Source organism: Arvicanthis niloticus, chromosome 9 (genome assembly GCF_011762505.2).
Source record: "Arvicanthis niloticus isolate mArvNil1 chromosome 9, mArvNil1.pat.X, whole genome shotgun sequence".
In the NCBI taxonomy this organism is placed as follows: domain Eukaryota; kingdom Metazoa; phylum Chordata; class Mammalia; order Rodentia; family Muridae; genus Arvicanthis; species Arvicanthis niloticus.
In genome coordinates, this window is record NC_047666.1 from 3,930,538 (window position 1) to 3,953,646 (window position 23,109).

At 36.7% G+C, this 23,109-nt stretch overlaps 1 protein-coding gene across 2 annotated transcripts in view; it reads left to right on the forward strand.

Moving 5' to 3' along the window:
* Grid2 (glutamate ionotropic receptor delta type subunit 2) overlaps positions 1-23,109 on the forward strand; it is a 1,355,396-nt gene that overhangs the window by 1,022,414 nt on the left and 309,873 nt on the right. For both annotated transcript variants that reach the window (XM_034512535.2, XM_034512534.2), the window contains exon 11: positions 11,840-12,152. In XM_034512535.2, coding sequence (XP_034368426.1) covers positions 11,840-12,152 — 313 coding nt within the window. The remainder of the gene's footprint in view (positions 1-11,839; positions 12,153-23,109) is intronic.

The window sequence follows — 23,109 nt, forward strand, 5'->3', positions numbered from 1 at the left end:
TTCCATAAAATAAATAGAATACTTGCAAGTATGTTTCTTCTCTCAAGCCTATCACCTGAACTAAAATTTACATCTTATAAGACTCACTCAACCTTTTTTGTGACATGTCTAATAGGAACCTCAAACACTGCATGTTCCAAGATAAATATCCACATGCTTTTCCCGCTAATCTAGCCTGCCCTCATTCCTCCCTAATACAGTAATGACTTCACTCTTCAAGTTGTGCAGTCCAGAACTCCTGACTTCTCTGGGTTCCTTTCTTTCTGATGTAGTGCATACATGTATCAATAATCTATATTTGGCTACAAACCTGGAATGCACCAGAAATACAATCACGTGTCATTTCTCTACAATTGTCCACTGATATAATCCATCATTATTTTCTTTCAGAATTACTTTCATAGCCTGATATTCCTGACAATGACATCACTTTTTCTTTCAGTAATGATTTTAGGCAGAACAATCAAGAGGATTCATTTAAACTATCATTTCATACTCTCACTTTCTATGATAATTTACATTGATTTGAATTCTACTGACTCTAGTGCCTCATATGCTCATTTGTTCGTATATACACACCCTCAGTGTCTGCTAATGCTTTCTACTTTCTCAGTCTGAGTACTCATCACAGATAAATCAAGTTAAGGAAAATAATAGTAATAATTCCAATGGACACAAATATAAAAGAATAAGTAGAAGAATGAGTAAATACTGGATAATAATTCTTATAAAGAGATAAAATAAAAACTATGGAAGTGATAGAGATGATGAGGTTTAGCCAGCTTCTTAACATGGCGAACCCCATGCGTTGTTGACCTCTCCCCTCAGGCCGACAATTTGCCTTCTTAGAATTTCAGATTTGCCCTTGAGCTCAGAATTGTGAAATGACTCACTTATATTGAGTCCTAGATAGGTGAGCTGAATATATGGGATTTCAGTGAACTAAAGTCAAGGGCCTGGTTGGCATACTGACATTTAAAACCATGAAGTCTGTGATTTCTTCCTAAGGGGAAAAGTTTTATTTCATTTCTGCCAAATTTTAAGATTTTTATTAAAACATTAATTTCTACCATACTATAAAGGGTAAAAAGTTGACAAGATTTCTTTAAAATCTACCGTAGGCACTGGTGTGTAACATATGATTATCAAAATATAATTCCTGCCTATAAAAGCTATTTTTAACACTGAGAAGATAAAACAGACATTATAAGATAAGCACTGCCTGTGAGGTAGAGAAAACCAGAAGACAGAAGAAGTTGCCGTCAGCTAGGGATGGGCATCTTACCCAGGTGAAAATACATCTGAAAATTGGAAACAGGTACTTTTCGGTAGGTAAATTTAGGGTAGAAGAGAAAAACTAACATGAAAACTAATATGAAAATCAAACTCTTCCTAAGACTTTAAATTAGGTAGTATGTATGAGCAGGCATGAAATTTGCTGAAGGGAATAGAAGGCAGGAAGGCATGTTTTTGAGAGTGGATGTTTACAGGTAGATGAAGAACTCCAAAAGCTAACTAGTATTAATGTCCTTGTTATTATCATGATGTCTGAGATAAAACATGTATTAAAATAGTGAAAAACATGGATACATAGGTATATCAAATCTATATTGATCATAATAAATATATGGAAAATGAAATATTCTAAAAATGCTTCAGAAAGAAAATGATTAAATTAATCAGAGCACCTTCACAATAAACAGATAAAATTTGAATAATTATGCACTATGCTTTTACATGTTGAGAGTTGAAGGAACCAAAACAGTAGATGTGTGAAGCTCCGTCATCTTTACAAAGACAAGAGTCGGATATAGAATATAGCTTGTTGCTCATATAATACCATATTTATGGAAAAAATAAAAGTCTAAAGGGACTTGCCTTGATCTGAAAGCAGTAATTCCACATAAAGGGATGCAATTAAAGACTTCTGGTTGTGCTTCAATCTAAGTCCTATCATTTGTCTGTTTGTTTGATTGTTTGTTTCAATGGTTGCCAGGTAGCTGACACACAACATGATTTCCCCATTTTCTTGGCTTATGGTTGTCATGTTAACTTCATCCCATCCAGTGAGATTACAGATAAGATGTCTCCTAAAGCATCTAGGAAGTTTCATTCATACATACAGTATTCCTCATTTTGATACTCCTCTCTTATTCTGTCTAGACTGTTAGTAAATGGATGGATCTCATGCAACAATCTTACAGTGTGAATTAGAAGTTATATTCTGAAGGAGAACAGTTCACCAGTATTTCTTAAGCAGTGAGCAAATCTTTTGGTAGAGACAGGAAGGGTAGCAGGCTTTTCACTGATTTGGAGATGGCCCGCCTGGGTTGGCAGCTCCTGACTCTTCTTTGTGACATTAGGTAAATGACTTAATCTGACTCACTTTCATTACTTGCGAGTTTGAGATACTAATAGTTTAACTCATATAGTGTTTGTGATGCTAAGTTGAAATGATAATTGAAAACTGGTAGTAAGTACTATGTAAGTGTTAAATGATACTAATAACTGCATTAACAAGATAGGACCTATTTATCCACTGCACTTCAAAATTAGGTTAATTACCCTACCATGTACTAACTGTAACCATATTAATTCTGTCTTTTCAATGAGTTCCCAAATGCCCTGCATATAAATGTAAAAGGAAATATATTTTAATATTATTAACTGTGACTTAATGTCAGAATAAAAATTACTTTAACAACATTTCTATTAGTTCAGCCTAGAGATTTATTCGTTTCCGTAAGTATATTTGAAAATTAATGCTAAGTGTGTTAAGCATTTTAATTTAAAATTAATCTGTAACAATGTGATATTAACCCATGTCTATTTATCTTTCAAATACCTACATAAAATCTTGACTTTAAGAAAATTAATAATGGGATTTACTTCACATTTTGATCCATTTTCTGTGTTTGTGTAGGTAATAATTCTCATTGTATATTTCATAGGAAAGGAATATTGGAAGTGAAAGTCTGAATTTACAGTATTACTAAATATTAAACAATCATATAATGCCATAGTAAATGATTTTACAATAAAAATTTTAAAATGAAGACTGCTCTTGTCTGACTGGTTACATTCCATTGGCTACAAAATGATGTGAGATGTCCAAGTTTGGCCAACTGCTCAGTCAAACTCACATAGTAGATGTGAGATGTGATCTGTGGTTCTTCATGCCTCTCTTCTTCCATTCTCCCTCTTCTTTCCCCCCACTTCCTTCCTCTTCTTTCTTTCTAGGCTCCTATTTTTCTTTTTATACATTATAGCATTAGATGAAGAACAATGAATATCAAAAAGTATTCATAGACATTTTTAAAAATAAAACTAAATCATAAAAGCTCATTCTTATGAAAGGGAGAAAACACACTTTCGGGAACTCAATAGTCTGAACTTTTGCAAAGATTCTTTGGAAATACTTTTGTTTCTTTTTCATATGATGACAATAATAATAAGGTAGATCTTCTATGGAAAACTTTAAGACTGAAACTTGTATTTGGCTGTTTGAAAGACTCCAAATTCCTGGTCAAGATTAGTAGTGACTGGGGAAAACAAATATATTCTTTTCAAAATAAAACTAAGGTTCTACAAATTTTATTTGCAAAAATTAAAAGAAGACTGTTCTATGATTTAATTTTGGCATACTCTAAATTGTACAGTACATATACTCAATTTTATAGAGGAATAAGTATGATTTTAGTATCAGATGAAATCATAAATGTCCTCTACATGGTAAAAAAATAATTATCTTTTTCTTTTTTAAAAATTATAATTTCTTAATTGGATATTTTATTTACATTTCAGATATTATCCACTTTCCCCATTTTCCCACCACCCAGAAACTGCCTATCCCAGCCTCCTTCCTTTTGCTTCTATGAGGATGTGCCTCCAACCACTCACTCCCACCTCCCCTGCCAAGAATTTCCCCACACTGGGGCATCCAGCCTTCAGTGGACCAAGGACCTGCTCTCCTAACTATGTCTGACAAGGCAATCCTCCCCTACATATATAGCTGGAGCCATGGGTCCCTCCCTATGTGCTCTCAGGCTGGTGGTTGGTTGGTATTGCTCTCCTTATGGGGCCACAAACCCTTTTAGCTCCTTCAGTCTTCTCTCTAACTCCGCCATTGGGAACCCCATGATCAGTTCGAAGGTTGCCTATGGGTATCGGCCTCTAAATATGTCAGATTCTGACAGACTTTTAAGAAGGCAGCTATATCAGGCTCTTGCATGCATTTCCTGGTATTCATTTCAGCATTTGCCTTTGTTGACTGTACATGGGAAGGATACCCAGGGGGAACAATCTCCAGACTGCCCCTTTTTCAGTTTCTGTTCCACCTTTTGTCTCCATATTTGCTCCCTTGTGTACTTTGTTACTCCTTCTGAGAAGGACTGAAGCACCCACACTTGGTCTTCCTTCTTCATGAGCTTCATGTGGACTGTGAGTTATATCTTGGGTATTCTGAGCTTTTGGGCTAATATCCACTTATCAGTGAGTACATACCATGTGTGTTCTTTTGTGATTGGGTTACCTCACTCAGGATGATATTTTCTCGTTCCATCCATTTGCCTAAGAATTTCATGAATTTGTTGTTTTTAATAGCTGAGTAATACTCCATTGTGTAAATGTACCACATTTTCTGTATCCATTCCTCTGTTGAAGGACATCTGGGTTCTTTCCAGCTTCTGGCTATTATAAATAAGGCTGCTATGAACATAGTGAAACATGTGTCATTGTTATATATTGGAGCATCTTTTGGGTATATGCCCAGGAGTGGTATAGCTGTGTCCTCAGGTAGTGCTATGTCCAATTTTCTGAGGAACCGTCAGACTGATTTCCAGAGTGGTTGCCAAAAAAAAAAAAAAAAAAAAAAAAAAGAGGAGTGTTCCTCTTTCTCCACATCCTCGCCAGCATCTGCTGTCACCTGAGTTTTTGATCTTGGCCATTCTGACTGGTGTGAGGTGGAATCTCATGCTTGTTTTGATTTGTATTTTTCTGATAATTAAGGATGTTGAACATTTCTTTAGGTGCTTTTTAGCCATTTGAATTTCCTCAGTTGAGAATTTTTAATTTAGCTCTGTACCCCATTTTTAATAGGGTTACTTGGCTGTCTGGAGTCTAATTTCTTGAGTTCTTTGTATATATTGGATATTAGCCCTCTATTGGATGTAGGACTGGTAAAAATCTTTTCCCAATCTGTTGGTTGCAATTTTGTCCTATTGACAGTGTCCTTTGCCTTAAAGAAGCTATGCAATTTTATAACGTCCCATTTGTCAATTCTTGATCTTAGAGCATAAGCCACTGGTGTTTTTTCAGGAACTTTTCCCCCTGTGCCTAGGTATTCGAAGTTTTTCCCTACCTTCTCTTCTATTAGTTCCGGTGTATCTGGTTTTATATGAAAGTCCTTTATCCATTTGGACTTGAGCCTTGTTCAAGGAGATAAGAATGGATCAATTTGCATTCTGCTACATGCTGATCTCCAGTTGAACCAGCATCATTTGTTGAAAATGATGTCCTTTTTCCACTAGATGGTTTTAGCTCTTTTCTCAAAGTTTAAGTGACCATAGGTGTGTGGGTTCATTTCTGGATCTTCAATTCTATTCCACTGATCTTCCTGCCTGTCTCTGTACCAATATCATGCAGTTTTTATCACTACTGCTCTGTAGTACAGCTTGAGGTCAGGGATGGTGATTCCCCTAGAAGTTCTTTTATTGTTGAGAATAGTTCTCGCTATCCTGGTTTTTTTGTTATTACAAATGTATTTGCAAATTGCACTTTCTATCTCTATGAAAAATTGATTTGGAATTTTGATGGGAATTGCATTGAATCTGTAGATTGCTTTTGGCAAGATGGCTGTTTTTATTATATTAATCCTGCCAATCCACGAGCATGGGAGATCTTTCCATCTTCTGAGATCTTCAATTTCTTTCTTCAGAGACTTGAAGTTCTAGTCATACTGATCTTTCACTTGTTTGGTTAGATTCACACCAAGGCATTTCATGTTATTTGTGACTACTGTGAAGGGTGTCATTTCCCTGATTTCTTTCTCAGCCTGTTTATCCTTTGAGTAGAGGAATGCTACTGATTTGTTTGAGTTCATTTTATATCCAACCACTTTTCTGAAGTTGTTTATCAAGGTTAGAAGTTCTCTGGTGGAAGTTTTGGGGTCACTTAAGTATGCTATCATATCATCTACAATTAGTGATATTTTTGACTTCTTCCTTTCCTATTTGTATCCTTTTGACTACCCTTTGTTGTCTAATTGCTCTGGCTAGGACTTCCATTACTATAGTGAATAGGTAGGGAGAGAGTGGGCAAAACTCATAGCTCTAAATGCCTACAAAAGAAACTGCAAAGAGTATACACTAGCAACTTAACAGCACACCTGTAAACTCTAGAACAAAAAGAAGCAAGTACACCAAAGAGAAGTAGATGGCAGGAAATAATCAAACTCAGGGCTGAAATCAACCAAGTAGAAACTAAAAGAACTATACAAAGTATCAACAAAACCAGGAGCTGGTTCTTTGAGAAAATCAACAAGATAGAGAAATCCTTAGCCATACTAACCAGAGGGCACAGAGACAGTATCCAAATTAATAAAATCAGAACTGAAAAGAAAGACATAAACAACAGAAACTGAGGAAATTCAAACAATCATCAGATCCTACTACGAAAGCCTATACTCAACACAATTGGAAAATCTGTATGAAATGGACAATTTTCTAGAAAGATAGCAGGTCACAAAGTTAAATCAGGAGCAGATAAACCATCTAAACAGTCCCATAACTCCTAAAGAAATAGCAGCATTCATTAAAATCTCCCCACCAAAAAAAAAATCCCAGGACCAGATGGTTTTAGTGCAGAATTCTATCAGACCTTCAAGGAAGACCTAATACCAATTCTCTTTAAACTATTCCACAAAATAAAAACCGAAGGAACACTACCCAATTTGTTCTACAATGCCACAATTACTCTCATACCTAAACCACAAAAAGACATAACAAAGAAAAAAATCTCCAGACCAACCTTCCTTATGAATATCGATACAAAAATACTCAATAAAATTCTGGCAAACTGAATCCAAGAACACATCAAATCAATCATCAATCATGATCAAGTAGGCTTTATCCTAGGAATGCAGGGATGGTTCAATATTCAGAAATCCATCAATGTAATCCACTATATAAACAAACTCAAAGAAAAAAAACTAAGTAATTATCTCACTAGATGCTGAGAAAGTATTTGACAAAATTCAACATCCCTTCATGGAAAAGATCAGGAAATCAAGGCCCATACATAAACTTAGTAAAAACAATATACAGCAAGCCAGTAGCCAACATCAAACTAAATGGAGAGAAACTTGAAGCAATCCCAGTAAAATCAGTGACTAGTCAAGGTTAATTATCTTTTCCTTGTATGTTAAACTATTTATGAGGCAATGAATATCTGATTACTCACTTATTTGAGTTCAATAATGCCTGTTCCAAAAAACAAAACAAAACAAAACAAAAAAAAAAAAACTGTCTGAGAAACCGGGTTGGATAATAATATAGTAAAGAATATTGACAGTTGATTGAAAAGCACGTCTGCATTTCTGGTTAACAAGATATGAATGGAGGGAGTTGAAGAGGCATGTGGTTTGTAGTGATGGCACAAATGAGATCTGTATCCCTGCTGTGAAGAATGAAAGTGCTACTTCTGAAACTCTCAAAGTTGACAGCTATTCAAAATGTTTAAGACAGATGTGAAGGATGCAAATTACATCAAGAGACAAATATGAAGCCAGCATTTTTCAAAGCCAGTTTAAAAGAACATAGAAGAGTCTGGGGTTCTCATATTAAAGTACTTGTAAATTGTCCTGGACTTTTAGCATAATATCTTACCAAATATAATGCTCCAGACTCCAGATTAATTTGTGTGTGTGTAGGTACAGATGTATAGGCTTGTGGGTACAGGCATGGAAATGCATATGCACGTGTGTACTTGGAGGCCAGAAGTCAACTTAACGTGTAACTTGTAAAGCACCATATCTTTGGGTTTTTTTGAGACAGTCTATTCACTGGCCTAGAGCTCACCAAGTACTCTAGGCTGGCTGGGCAGAAAGTCCCAGTGTTCCGAATGTCTCCACACTCACAGAGCTGAGATTATAATTGCATGGTTCCTAGCCTGTGCCTTGTCTGTTGGCTTTCTTTATTGTTTTTAATTTGAGTTCCGGAAGTTGAACACAAGTCCTCAAGCTCCTGTTTCAAGGGCTTGGCTTCCTGAGCTGCATCCTCAACCCCTCCAAAATCACATTTAAAAACTGAATTATAAATATCAACGGGGGGAACATTGACAACTTAGATGTGCTCATAAGACAAATATGTAGAACACAGGGTGTAGGTAAAGATGCGAAGTGACCCCTGGCTTCGTGCCAGTTGTCCATGTTACTGTGAGTTTCACAGCATCACATTCAGGAACAAACTAGGTAATGACTTGTTTCCTGTGACAATTAATTTCTGATTAAGTTTAGAAAAAAATTGTTCTCAGATTCTCTTCAAGTTAATCTTCTAAAATTCCTGGTTGTATTTCTCTTTAGTTATACCCATGTGCTGTGTGCTGCCCATCATTCATGTTTCATGACTTGAAAAAGTGCAAATTTTGTATACCTTTTGTAATTAGTTAAAATAGTTTTGAAAATATATTTACTTATACTCTAATTTTAATGCTATACTCAATGAAAATTTAAATAATCATTCTATGTTAAATGTTAGTCATAGTGTCATTTTAAAACAATTAAACCTGCTGGAAGAGATGCTTAATTACTACAGAAAACCATAAAATACATAACTACTGACAAACCCAGAAATGCACTTCAAATTTCCAAGTAATTATTCAAGATATTAATCTTTTATTATTGCTATAAAACTTTTTGAAAAAAAATGCTTTTTTCTTTAAAAAAAAATATATATATATATACTCCTCTGACTGGATGTTGTGGTGCATGCCTGTAGGGCTAGCAGTTGACACTCAGAAAGGAAGGAGAAAGGCTTTAGGCTTGCCTGGGCTACCTATTTGGACTTTCTATAAAAGATGAGAAGGAGGAAAAGTAAAGGGAAACCTCCTTTGACTGTAAATATTGATAAGAAAGCAAGTAGAGAAAAGTCAGTTTATAGGGAGTAGGCATTAAAATGTGTACGTGACTGTGTGTGTGTGCCTGTGTGTATGTGCACTCATAGTTTCTGCCTGTCTGTAGTTATAGTCTAATAATGGAATCACATGTTATTAAAATTCATGCAAATAAGTGAGAACTGTAACTTTCGTAACTAGTGGAATAGTTAGATATGTAAGGCAATTATTAGTATAAATCCAATGATTGTCTTAACAAAGGGTCATAGAACGATTACCTTACAAACAATTCAGATGTTAATTATCTTGAAGGAGGACTTTTAGGGAGAGAGTTCAGACCATGGAAGTAGCCTGTGCAAAGATGATTGGTAAAAAGATGACAAAGTGTGCCCATGCTGATGTGTGTCTAAGACTGTGTATCAAAACATGTATAACTCATATTACGAATTGAATCGTCTTTCTACGATGAGGGCAACCCATTGAAATCCACTTGAAAAAACATTATCTAGCAGAGTCAAATTTGCTCTGAAGAATGATTACTTGAGTTGCAATACAAGGAGGAAGAAAAGTAGATTTCAGGTAGCCTTGCCCAGAAGAACGATGACAAGAGAAGACAAGGCAAATGTTTACAAAAGAAAATCAATAATGATAGATTAGATGAGGTCATAAGGGGAAAATAATAAGACCACAGAAAATTATGACTTATGTCAAAAAGTGTCACATATTGAAGCATGTACATGGGTGTGTGTGTGTGTGTGTGTGTGTGTGTGTGCAAAGATGTGTAAGATTGAAATACCATCCTTATTCTGATTTATCTTCCCTTGTTACACTGAAATTTCTACCAAGCATAGAATATACAAGTGTAACTTAGTGACAATTTAGTAATTTTAGAATCTACAGATCCATGCAGGTAAATGTCATATTTATTTACACTTTAGTTCATACAAAATAACTCTCTCATATCTAAATAAATAAATAATCCACAGAAGTTTTTATTTAAAACACTTAGATATACTCAGTATGAAAATATCAGTATTGGGACAGCAAGGTTGAAGAGGTATAGGTACTTGTCCCCAAGCCTGATAATCTCAGTTTCATCCATGGAACCACATGGTGGAAAGAGTGAACTGACTCCAGTAAGTTGTCCTTTGACCTTTATATTCAGGCCACAGTAAACACGCATGCACACACACATGTGTGCACACACGCACACACACACACACTCATTCACACACACCAAACATGGATGTATATTTATACATACACAAACAGGCAGACAGAGGAGATAAGAAGAATTCTATTTTTATCTTATAAACTTATCCAGACTTCCTAAGATATGGATTTATTGTAAGATGATGATATTTTATAAAAGTTTCAAATAATTATAAGCATAAACTTGGGAGTGAGAAAACCATATATTCAGTACTCAAAAAGTCACTCAACCTCTCCAAGTTTTACTTTCTTGTCTTTAAAATTACAAGGAAATGTATAGTTCATAAATAATCATAAGAATTAGTAGGAATATTTTATTTACCTACATAATACAGGCTGAAGCAGCAAGTACATTTTGGCCTGGTTTACACACATACACATGTGTACATGCATAGTTGCATGCATGCAAACCATTATTTTAACTAGAACCTTTATCATTTCAGAAAATTAATTCATTCAAGTTAGTTTAGCATTCCACATGGCATCTTACTTTTCTTCTCTCTCTTTTCTCTCAGTGCATAAAAGCTAAACCTACATTTCTATTTACTTGCACAAAAGAATGAAAAAGAAAGAGACAGTTCTAAAATGTTCCACATATGATTTATTGATATTCATATTTATCTGGAGAGGGCTTCCCTCTGCTTGGATCATTACCACAAGTCATTATTTTAAACAAGATGCCTATTTATTTAAATATGTATCCACATGTCATAGAATTTGAGTGTAAAGTCATTTATTCTGTGCTTTCCTGTAACTCTGTAATGTCTCTTAACATGTGTTATTGTGATCACTGAGAACCTAAAGACGTACACTGAGAAGAGGAATTATTATGACATCAAGAAATGTCTGTGTCCATGATCATTAATTTCCTATTGACAGCTTCTGAAGATTTCTGAAGAGCAACAGAAACATGGAACCTTTTGACATATGACATTCTAAATCAGCCCTAACAAGCTTAGAGCCCAAAATGTAGACTTTTATGCATACAAATTTAAACCAAGGATGGTGTCGATTGAAGGTTTAAGTGACCTTTCTAGAAGTTTACATGCTTTGTTAAGAATTAATGCCTCGGAAAATTCTTTGGATATCGTGTTGTTGTTGTTGTTGTTGTTGTTGTTGTTGTTGTTGTTGGGTTTTTGTTTTTTGGTTTTGTTTTTTGGGTTTTTTTTTTTTTTTGCTACTGTGTTAATGATGACTTTGATAAAGTGAATTAAAAGAAAAAACAGACAGTTTATTGAGGTGTATCTGCGTCTAAGTTATTCCTGACTGATTCTACATGTACTGACAATGTGAAGGGGGTAATTTGTTTGACTCAGTTGGGGCAAAAAACTGCAGTAATATATGCAAAATTCACATACAGCTCGTCTATAAAAAGTCCCTGCAGTACTTTCAGTTTATGTAAAGAGGCTTAAGATGTTGCCTGAAGCATCATTTTTTTCTCCCCCGAGGCAAACTGTAATGCCACAAACTGAATTGTTTTCACACTATTAATGTATTCTTCTCTCTTTCAATTTCCCAGAGAGCTGACATCGGAATTTCAGCTTTAACCATCACTCCAGACAGAGAGAATGTTGTGGATTTTACAACACGCTACATGGACTACTCAGTGGGAGTCCTACTTCGAAGGGCAGAGAAAACAGTGGATATGTTTGCCTGCCTTGCACCATTTGATCTATCACTGTGGGCCTGCATTGCAGGCACAGTGCTTCTTGTGGGACTCCTTGTCTACCTCTTGAACTGGCTTAATCCCCCACGATTGCAAATGGGATCAATGACATCTACTACACTCTACAACTCCATGTGGTTTGTGTATGGGTCCTTTGTACAGCAAGGTAAGAGAAAGAGTGCATTTTCCTATTAAGAAGGAAGGAAAATGATGTTTCAAATAATCAGTTAAAATGATTTTGTATATAGCGTCAGTCAGACCTCTAAGGATCTTCACAGAGGTGCTCAGGAGATAACATTTCCTTCTGCCTCTTAGTGGATCTCAGGCATAGCAGGCTTCCAGCAATAATGGCTGTCTATCTTTTGATGTAAGTTCAGTTTCATCAGCAAAGGCAACGCTGAATATCAGTGATAAGATTCTCAGGTTACCTCAAGGTCAGTTTTTCCTTTCAAACTTCTCTGACTTCCTGAGAAATAGCTTTTCTGGCTTGAAAGTCCTTACTACTAAAGAAAATACTGTTTTGTTATTTACATGCGCAAGAGAAGTTAGTTCTTGTTCTTCATCCAAGACATTTTCTTTTTTTTCTGAATATTGACTAGTAGTCCAAAGACATTACTTAATATGAGCCTATAAGAAATGTTATGGTTAACAATTCCTCTCAGTATATTATCATTACCAATGAATTTACCTTACAACTTCATTATATCCAAAAGCATGTCTTTATTTCGTTATCCATATCCAGTCTTCTCTCTTTGTTATAAATCTCTAATTAACTATATGGTTATCACTGTTTCAGAAGAGTATATCTTTTGCGTGACCTAGTACAGTCTACAGCTAATGTAGAAAAATTAACAGACAAGGGCTGATAGTCTGGCAGATTTAACACAGGTACTGAGCACAAGAAATGCATGTGAAAACTAAGATACAAATGAGGAGAGAGTAACTGTGGAGAGCCATGGAGAGTCGGGAGATCTGTGTTATTGACTAGATGGAACCAGTGAAGCTTCATTAACCACCGAGGATAGTGAAAAAGAAAAGGAGGAAAAGCCTCAATAAAGATCTCAGTGGTGGCAAGCAGAAGTCACTGGAACAATTCAAGGGAAGTGTATTAGCATGCATGCCTTATAGCCATATTTCAATGAGCTGGGTTTGCTTAATTTTGTTGGAAAATAAAATCAAATTATTCTTGTAAAGGTGTTAATTAGATTGAGAGACAAACTTCTTATTGAGGCAAAGGCTCGTCTTTGTTCCATAGTATCTCAACCCTCTGCTGACAGCTCAGTCCAGAGGCTGAAATAGTTCATTCATTCAATTTACATGACAACTTCTATGGTTAATTCCAGCGATGGGTTACCAGTGCAGGCTGTGGTCTTCGGGTGTCTCTTTATGAGCTTGTCTACACTTCTTTCTTCCTGGGACATCTGTTTTGTTCACAGCATTATTGTTGGTGTGGGATTCTGTGGGGTTTTTTTTTGTTGTTGTTGTTGTTGTTGAATTCTTCTAGAAAATGTCTTGAGTATGCCTGACTCAGGAATTTTCATGCCAATTAAAATTACTAAAATTGTGAAGTTTCTAAGAAGACTAAAATGTACTAAAAAGTAAATATTTACAAAATAATAAAAAAACTAAATTTGGCTCAGCACTGGATAGGTTATTAGCAAGACAATGGTTGAGATAGTTAACTCTGGGTTAACTAAGAAAGACTAGAAGGATCAATAGGAGTGAAATACAGAGTAATAGTACAAACATACCAAGTTTGAGCAGAAGAAAGTAGCAGAACTCTTGATGCGATTACAGCAACAGTAGAAATATCAGTGCAAGTGACTTGGATGGATAGTCAGAAACTTGAACACCTGAGCCTAATTTCTTAAAAATGAACAGTAGAGGACATGTCACCAGAGTGTATATTCACATTTATAAAGTTAAACATTAATGAAAGACCCCCCCAAAGTAGATCAATGAAGGTAAAATGAACCTCCTGTAACAACCAATAGTTTTGATTGGAGGAAATGAAATGAGCTGTTTGTCATCAAAACCAAAGAAGAATGGCTAGTTTCAACAACCATGGTGCATTCTGGTAACTGAAAATCTACACTGGGCATCCTTGAACTTCAAATTTGTTTAAATATTCACTAGACCACTCTCTGGATGTACAAGTCAAAACACAAACTCCACCAGGCCAAACACAGAATTATTTTACATACACTCTAACCCTTTCACTCTAAAGTAAATCTCCAGCTGCCTAGACGTAGAGATATCTTAACAATATTCTGATTTCTTCTTCTTTTTTTTTTTTTACCTCATTTATGCCAGTTCTGTCTATTCTTCCTCATATATTTTAGAAGTAGAAGTTTTTCCTCACATGGAGAAATTAGACCAACTTAATTCCTTCCCTGAAACATAGTTACTCCATAACAGCTCTTCCATTTTCTGATTTTCTCCTGAAAATAACTGGTGTGTGTGTGTGTGTGTGTGCGCGCACGTGCAATGAAAAGCTAACCATTGTATTTCCCATCTTCACATGCTTTCTTAACATTTCATCATTGTCTGCATACAGGTCCAACCCCTTATAGCCTGACTATTATTTCAGCACAACAGTGTCATCCAGAACTCAGTTCTTACCTACTGACACTGAGAAATCAAAATAAATGGACAATTACCCTAAGCAATGCAGTCCCTTTAGCTGAGGCAAGCCAGGATGCTTCTTCTCAGCTTTTACTGATATTTTCCCAACTCCCGAAGTACTTCTGATGTCATCTTGCCCAGTCTTTACTGTCACTCTGTGCTCTGACTTGGCAAGTTCCTGCTCATCCTCCAAATCTTATCTTGGTTTCCCCCATTTCAAGAATTGTTTACAGGCTAAAGCGCTATCTTCATGTTTCTTAACACAGACTTATTTTGCTACTTATAAGTATATGAAAACAAAAAGGGTTTCTTTTTAAAATTTTTATGACCTGTGTATTTTTGTTTTCAATTAAAATTTATTATAAAAATTTCAAATGATTAAAAACATCATACACAAATCCAACCAGATCCAAATTCTATATAATTAATGAGCCTGAGTGGTCACCAAGCCTTTCTAGTTCTACAAAGATGCACGGGATTAACAAGATGTTTCAGAACATCAGGTATGTTTCTATCAAAACTGCTTTGTTAAATGTTACCCACAGACTATAAGTTGGCTGTGAATTACACAAATTCATAATGAAGGATAATGCTGAATTGTAAATAATGCACCAACTTATTTAGGGGGAGCTGCTGTTTGTTCACTGGCTGAACAAACAGTGAAAAGGTGAAGTCATAAGATACTGAGGTCGTTGTTATGCTCTGATTAAAAGTAAATGAACTTTTACTTTTACTTTTACTTTTTTGGCTCATAAACTCAATGAAAAGAGGATCAGTGAGTAGCACTGTCCATGTATGAGCAATAGATTTGGACTTAGTGATAATTCCTAATGAAAGTATAGTCTCTTCAGAGGAAGCACAGCTGTTACTTCAAAATTAAATACTTATTGACATACTATTTCAGATTGAAGAGGGATGGACAGGTATTTCATGTGTGCAATAGATTTCTGAAAAGGCGATCATAAAGAACTAAGAGCAGAAAAATGTTAGATATATCTGAGTTGTTTCCTACTCCTTATTTCAAAAAAAAAAAAAAAATCAGTGATTTTACAACAGTCTGGAAAAACAGATTTGGGAATTCAACTGTGTAAAAGCAATATGGTCCATTACAGAGAAAAACTCAGTACTTCTGTGTCGCGAGAACATTGGTGCTTGTGAATTAGGTTGTTAAATGCAAGAATGAGAGACCAATTTAATATATTTTGTTGTCATTTTATATCATCCCTTATCACCATAAACTACACCTCTCTCCTTGAAGCTAGCACGTTCAAAATACTGGAGGTTGAGTTTCAAAGACCCTCAAACAGGTTGCTCATTGTTAGTGACTCTGATGCCATCGAGCTTAATTGACTTGCTCACAGAAGTGACTCGTGTAATTTGTTGTTTATAAACAAACTGTAAAGGGAAACATTGACATTTTCTCCTGTCAGCCAGCATTCTTTACATAGCAACAGTGTCCCCAGGAATAGGAGGGCCAGAAAGAAGAACAAGAAACAAGTTGAATATATTAGTGCCATGACCAATCTACATATTTGAATATGTTAATAAATAAGAAAAAACAGTTTGTTTCATTTATTCTTTGAGAACTTCATACGATATATTTTTATCATATTTTTATTATTCCACAACTTCTTCTAGATATATCACACACAACTTCATATTCCCTTGGTTTTTCTCTCTTTCTCTCTCTCTCTCTCTCTCTCTCTCTCTCTCTCTCTCTCTCTCTCTTAATTTCTCTCTCTCCCTCTCTTTGTAACACACTATCAACTATGGACTCCAATTTTTTTGATCATACTCCTAAGCATGGCACTTGCCTGGAGTGTGCCTGATATCCCCAGTTTTGCTGCATTAAAAAATTATTTTTCTTTTTTCAGCAGCTATTATTTACAAAAATCTTCTGAGCTAGGGATGGATGAAACTTGGTGCCTGCTCCCTTCTCTGTGATGTGTTTTGACTGCGTGAGTTTGTCAGAGTCTTCGTGAGTTCACATATGCATTTTCCCTGTCGTATCTGGAAAATGCTCTTTTCTTAAAATCATCCACTACCCCGGCTCGTAATATCTTTTCAATCCCTTTTCCTCATAGGACCCTGAACCTTTAAGGAAAGGGATGACAGCGGCCTCCCATTCATGGCTGACAACTCTATATATAGTCTCTCACTCTCTGCATGTTGAAAGACCGTTTGTAAGACTGTTCTAGGACATGTCAATATTTCTTAATAAATGGAGCCCAGCAAAACCACTTCCAATTATAGGATCACATAAAGTTATTGAAAACAGAAATAAAGGAAAACTCTGTTGTTAGTTTTGAGGATCAAAGAAGCCTACAAATGCGAGTGCTGAATAGAAAAGGGCCCGCAGGAGTGGTAGGGAAGCTAAAAGTAGCTGCGTTCTTCCTCACAAGACTTAACATAAGAGGCAACCCACTGGCTTTTAAATCTCAGGATAATTTTTGAAGGTAATAAAATTCTTCCCAGTGCCAGGTAGATTACATTGTTACATAGAATCACAGTTTTATCGTTTCCACAAAAAAGAGCCAATCTTCTCCACTGTGTCAGGGAATAGAGGAGACTTGAGAGAACAACCATGCCCTTAAAACTTTAGATAGGATAACTCAGAGACCCCTGTCGTAATAATGTAGATCTCAAATAAGAAATCCCTAAGTATTGTGGACTTAGGATTCAATAACAAAGTCACTTCTTCGTAACGGTATCTGATACTTCTCATTCAATTTGAATGTAACAGAAACGGTACCAGATAGCTAGCTCAGACGTTCACCGACAGCAGTAACCTCAGAGAGGACGGAATTCCCAGTGACAGCTGACTGGGCTATAAAGACAGATTTATCCCTATATTCTGTTCAGGCACGCGTAACTCAAAAAGATATCTGTAATTTTTATTTATGTTCAAACAACATCTATGTTGTTGCTAATCATGATTGACAACCCTTAGGCAAGGCATGCCAAGCACTCACAGACCTGCCACGGCCAGTTCAAACTCTCCCCATGTGGCTTTAGGCTGAGAACATGACAGTGTCCTCTCGGCCGTTCTGGTAACAACAGAACTCTTTGCCACAAAAGCAAAATTTCAAAGACAGTGAACAGAGAATGGCAAGGATGAGATGAGAGTGCATTTGTTTAGCTTTCCCTGGACCTTAATGAGCTAAAAAATGACCCCACAAACCACAGGCATGCAGCATGCTCATAATGACGATCTGTTTCTGTGACCCTTCTGATTAAGACAGTAAACCTTCCCAGGCTGAGCCAGCATTGTAAGGGATAAAAGCAATTTAAAAATTACAAAGCACAAATCAGACTCTGCTTAGAGTAAGAACAGATACAAACTATTTTCTTGAATCCTAAAAAAAAAATCCATATGAAGATATTCTGTAATGAAAAGCATGATTGCTTGAATGAAACAAAGTAGTTTCTCGTGAAAATATTCAATTAATTTAAGGGTGACTTTTAAACAAATATACTTTTAGTGCTACATTAATGAGAAAGGGCAGATGTTCCAGACCATTTAAAATTACTTTCCCTGGCATTTAAATTGTCTTTGGATTTTAGACATTAATATCACAATTCACCTCAGTTTAGGAAAGAAGCATAAAAACAAATATTGCTGGTGAGTTTATCCTACGTGGGTTTAGGATTGATTAAAGATAAATAATTGGGCTCAAAGGACCACAGATCATGTAGAAAACAGCAGTTTAGAATATAGATTTGGAAATTCTATTTTTAATTGACATGCCAAAACCTTCATCCTCTTTCCCCTCTTACCTATGAATATGTAGTTAGATACATATTCAAGACTGATGGCTGTATCCCTTAAAATGTTACCAACTGTCCATGCCCTTCAAAATTCAATCCAACATCTGAAACCCTAAGACTGGACTGAACCTAGCACATCATTGCATACAGTCTGATTGTAACGCACCTTATACTATATGATGGATTCTCACCACCAGGTTAAAACTTGGAGAGGTAATAATGGCCTTGAGGCATGTTAGTTATTGTTTAAGATTTATTTATTTTTACTTTATGTATGTGGGTATTATGCCTTTGTGTATGCTCATGCTTACGGAAGCCAGAAACGGATGTCAAATCATCAGGAACTGGAGTTACTACGAAAGGTTGTGAGATTCCATGTGCATATTAGATCCAAGTTATCTAGAAGAACAGAAAGAACTCTTAACAGCTAAAGCACTTCTCCAGCCCTGTAAGACACTTTGTTTTAAAACATTTGAATGTTATACATTCATACATACACACATACAATACTATATATGTACACATATATAGTATATGTCATACATACACACATACATACTATATATATATGTGTGTGTGTGTGTGTATGAATGTACAGATGTATAATTGGCAATGCAAATTCACGTTATATACCTTGTTATATATATTACTGTCTGACATTTGTAAACTACATGCTTTTCTTTTTTTCAGTGCTAAGGACCAAATACAGTGCCTTACACTAGGCGAGGCAAGTACTCTACCACTAAGATAAATCGTCAACTTTATAAACTATATACCTTCTGTGTTTCTTGCATGTGTCCTCAGGTGTGTAAAAAATTAACATTAGACTAAGCATGACCCCTATTACTTCTCTATGGACACATGAAATAGTTCTTTGATTTGTGGCTATGGACAAAATTTATAGATTCTCCTAATGATTATAACTCAATATACCTTAGCCATTATGTTTGAGAAACTGAAGTGTTACTGAGACAATATGATTTTTCCCTATAATTAAATTATCTGTAAAGCATGAAGAATTGTTGATGGTATTCTATTGTAACTTGAATCCTCTCAAGTCAAGTTTTCCTGTAGTGTTCCCTTTTGTTTAAAGCACAGGGTGATTTTGCTCCATCAGTCACGATTGTCTGTGAGCCGTACAAGTCTATTCTATTATTTTACTGTTCAAAGGGTTAAGGCCATTTAGTCTTTATCCTCTGCCTTACATCACCACCCAAGGAGTGTTATGCTCCAGAAATGCATTGCCTGGAGTGTGCTGCTGCTTAATAAATCACTCCATCTTGTTTATCTTTCTCTTGACATATATCTAGCAGCAGGAACCACTATCCAGTGCCAGTGTTAAGTTCTATTGACATTTACTCTTAATGAACTACACCATTGCCAAAAGGTTTTGCATTGGTAGCAAATTGTCTTTACTTAATGCTTCCTTGTACAGAGAGAAAAATGAGTTTGAAATCAATGAAATCTCTTTTCTACTTTTCTAGAAGACTGGTTCATGTTACTGCATAAACAACATAAAATTCATATTTCAATTACTTTCATATATTAATTAAGCATGCTAATGATCACGTATAACAAGCAATCTGCTTGCTAAATAGATACTGAAGAGCTAAAATTGTTCAGAAGAAAATGGTTCAGGTAGAGTGCTCTTGAAATCTTATGTTATATGGTCTCTACTTCCATTGAATTCTTTTTAGAAATCTAATATTGAGCAAATTCTGAATGGTAGGCAGGAGACTGAACAGAGCATAGAGCAGGGAGACATAAAGCACACATGGTCAGACACAGATACAAAGGAGCCATACACAGCGACCAGAGCCTTCAGAGGGCAGATGAGGTGAGGTTGGTCTATGTGCAGAGAGTGTAGGTCTTAGACTTTGAGTTTCACACTGAAAGAAATGATAACTCAGAAAAGTGTTTTTAGAAAAAATGCACAATTTCTAGAGAAAGCATTAACAAATAAGTGTTTCTGGATTTCTTGCTTTCAAATCCTCCAGCATATGAGGAAAATTAACACTTTTTCAAAAATGGAAACAAATCTAATTGAACTATGCTTATATTTTATTCATCTATAGCTATCAATGGAGATTTGTACTGGTCATAAACTATATTTATAAATTGCTCTTTTAAAATCCCTTAGCTCAAGATTCACTGTAAAAGTCATTACCTATGTCTGACAACACATGAACAGCCAATTAATATTTTGATTTTACTTTTTTCTTTTTAAGTAAACTAATTAGAAAGAACATAGAGCTACTACTACTAACTTTACGTTCTCCAGGTTTCAGTAATTTTTCTACAAATGTCGTGATTACATTTTTATGTCTAAATAATATTCTGCTATTTATATATACTAAATTTCTTCTATCCATTCACAGCTCCTCATACCGTTTGTAGTCATGGATATACTTCCTAGTTAGCAGAAAAGGATTCCTTTCTCTCCATATCCTTGATAGTACTTGCTCCTTTTTTATAATAATATTTATTACAATTAGAATGAGATCAATTTCATTATAGTTTTGATCTGCATTTCATTGGTTGCTAATAGCGCTGGGCATTTTGTGTGTATTTTTTAATTTTTATTAGATATTTTATTTACACTTCAGATGGCATCCCCATCCCCATTCTCCCCCACCCCCCTTAGAAAACCCCTATCCCATGCCCCCTTTCCCTTTTTGCATTTATACATTTTTTTAAAAATAATGTTAATCATAGGCTTTATAAGTTTGGTATTGTTCAATCAGAGGTGTAACCCACTGACCAACCTAGATATATCAACTATCTTTGACTGGTGGAGATACATGAACATCTGCCTCCCTGTCTCCCCCCTCTTTCTCTCTTTCATCACCCAGCTTTCCTCTCTTTCTTCTTCTCCTCTTCTTGCTCCGTTTCTTCCTCTCAGTACTCCTCCTACCTTAGCTCCTCCTACACATCACCCTTCCTGTTAAAATGAAACTTTTCTCTCAAAATACAATTAGAGCATAATTATGCCAATTTGTACCAGTGAGGTGCAGGATAGTCCTAAGACCCAGTCCATCCTTTTGTTGACTGACCAGCTCCTCTGTCATCTATTCTAACTAAAACATGTAGTTCTGAACCTGGCTTTAGGATGAATGTCAGCTGATGACCATCCACTCAAATCTTTTCTCTTACGGTCAATAGCTATAAGTTTTCAACCCCGTCAGAAATCCAGAATGACTGAGTTAACTATAATTGTGGGAAGCACAAATCATAGTTTCTAAAACTTAGCCAATTTATAGAGACCTCTGAACACCTGGACACTCGCTCTACTTCAAAACTTGTGTGTATTTTTTGACACTTTATATTTATTTTATGAAAAGCATCAGGCTGGCAGTGGTGGTGCACACCTTTAATCCCAGCACTTGGGAGGCAGAGGCAGGCGGATTTCTGAGCTCTAAGCCAGCCTGATCTACAGAGTGAGTTCCAGGACAGCCAGGGCTACACAGAGAAACCCTGTCTCGAAGAACAACAACAACAAAAAAGCATCTATACAAACTGTTGTGCACTTAAACTGGATTGTTTATGTTTCTGACATTATCTTACTTTAACTTTGGACCATATGAACACCTAATAAATATTTTCTCTCAGTCTGTAGGTTCCCTCATCTTTATATTGAGTATTTCAGCTACATATAAACACATGGTTTATTTATGGGTTCTTCATTCTGTTTTTCTGGCTTTTTTCATCTGGTTTTACAGCTATACCATGCTGTTTTCTTGAACACAGTTCTAAAACATGCCTTGATATTAACACTTACTTTAATAGGAATGTTAGAATTTGTCTTGTTTGAGAGAAATATCTTGAGGGGGCAAACATTTATTTTGACTATAGTTTCAGAACTGCAGGTCTATTAAGGTGGGAAAGGCTTGGAACACTAACTAGTTCCTCCCTAGTGTTCAGGAAGCAGAAAGAACAGAGGATGTGGTAGAGAACTTCCTCAGGACTTACCTTCAGCCATATAACTCCGTCAACCAGGCCCTACCCTCCAACGCCCACTATCAACAACACTATCCGGGAATTGAAACATTAATCATGAGACCCTTAAGTTTAATTATCTCTGTAAATATTTTTGCAGAGAGAGAGAGACAGAAAGAGAGAGAGAGAGGGAGAGGGAGAGGGAGAGGGTGAGGGAGGAGAGGGAGAGGGAGAGAGAGGGAGAGGGAGAGGGAAGGAGAGGGGAGGAGAGGGGAAAGGGGAGGAGAGGGGAGAGGGGAGAGGGAGAGGGAGAGGGAGAAGGAGAGGGAAGGAGAGGGGGAGAGGGGGAGAGGGGGAGAGGGGGGAGGGGGGAGAGGGGGGGAGAGGGAGGGAGAGGGGGGGGAGAGGGGGGAGAGGAGGGGAGAGGGGAGAGGGGGGGAGAGGGAGGGAGAGGGGGAGGGGGGGAGAGGAGGGGAGAGGGGAGAGGAGGGGAGAGGAGGGGAGAGGGGAGATGAGGGCAGAGGGGAGAGGAGGGGAGAGGGGAGAGGAGGGGAGAGGGGAGAGGAGGGGAGAGGAGGGGAGAGGGGAGAGGAGGGGAGAGGGGAGAGGAGGGGAGAGGGGAGAGGAGGGGAGAGGGGAGAGGAGGGGAGAGGGGATAGGAGGGGAGAGGGGAGAGGAGGGGAGAGGGGAGAGGAGGGGAGAGGGGAGAGGAGGGGAGAGGGGAGAGGAGGGGAGAGGGGAGAGGAGGGGAGAGGGGAGAGGAGGGGAGAGGAGGGGAGAGGGGAGAGGAGGGG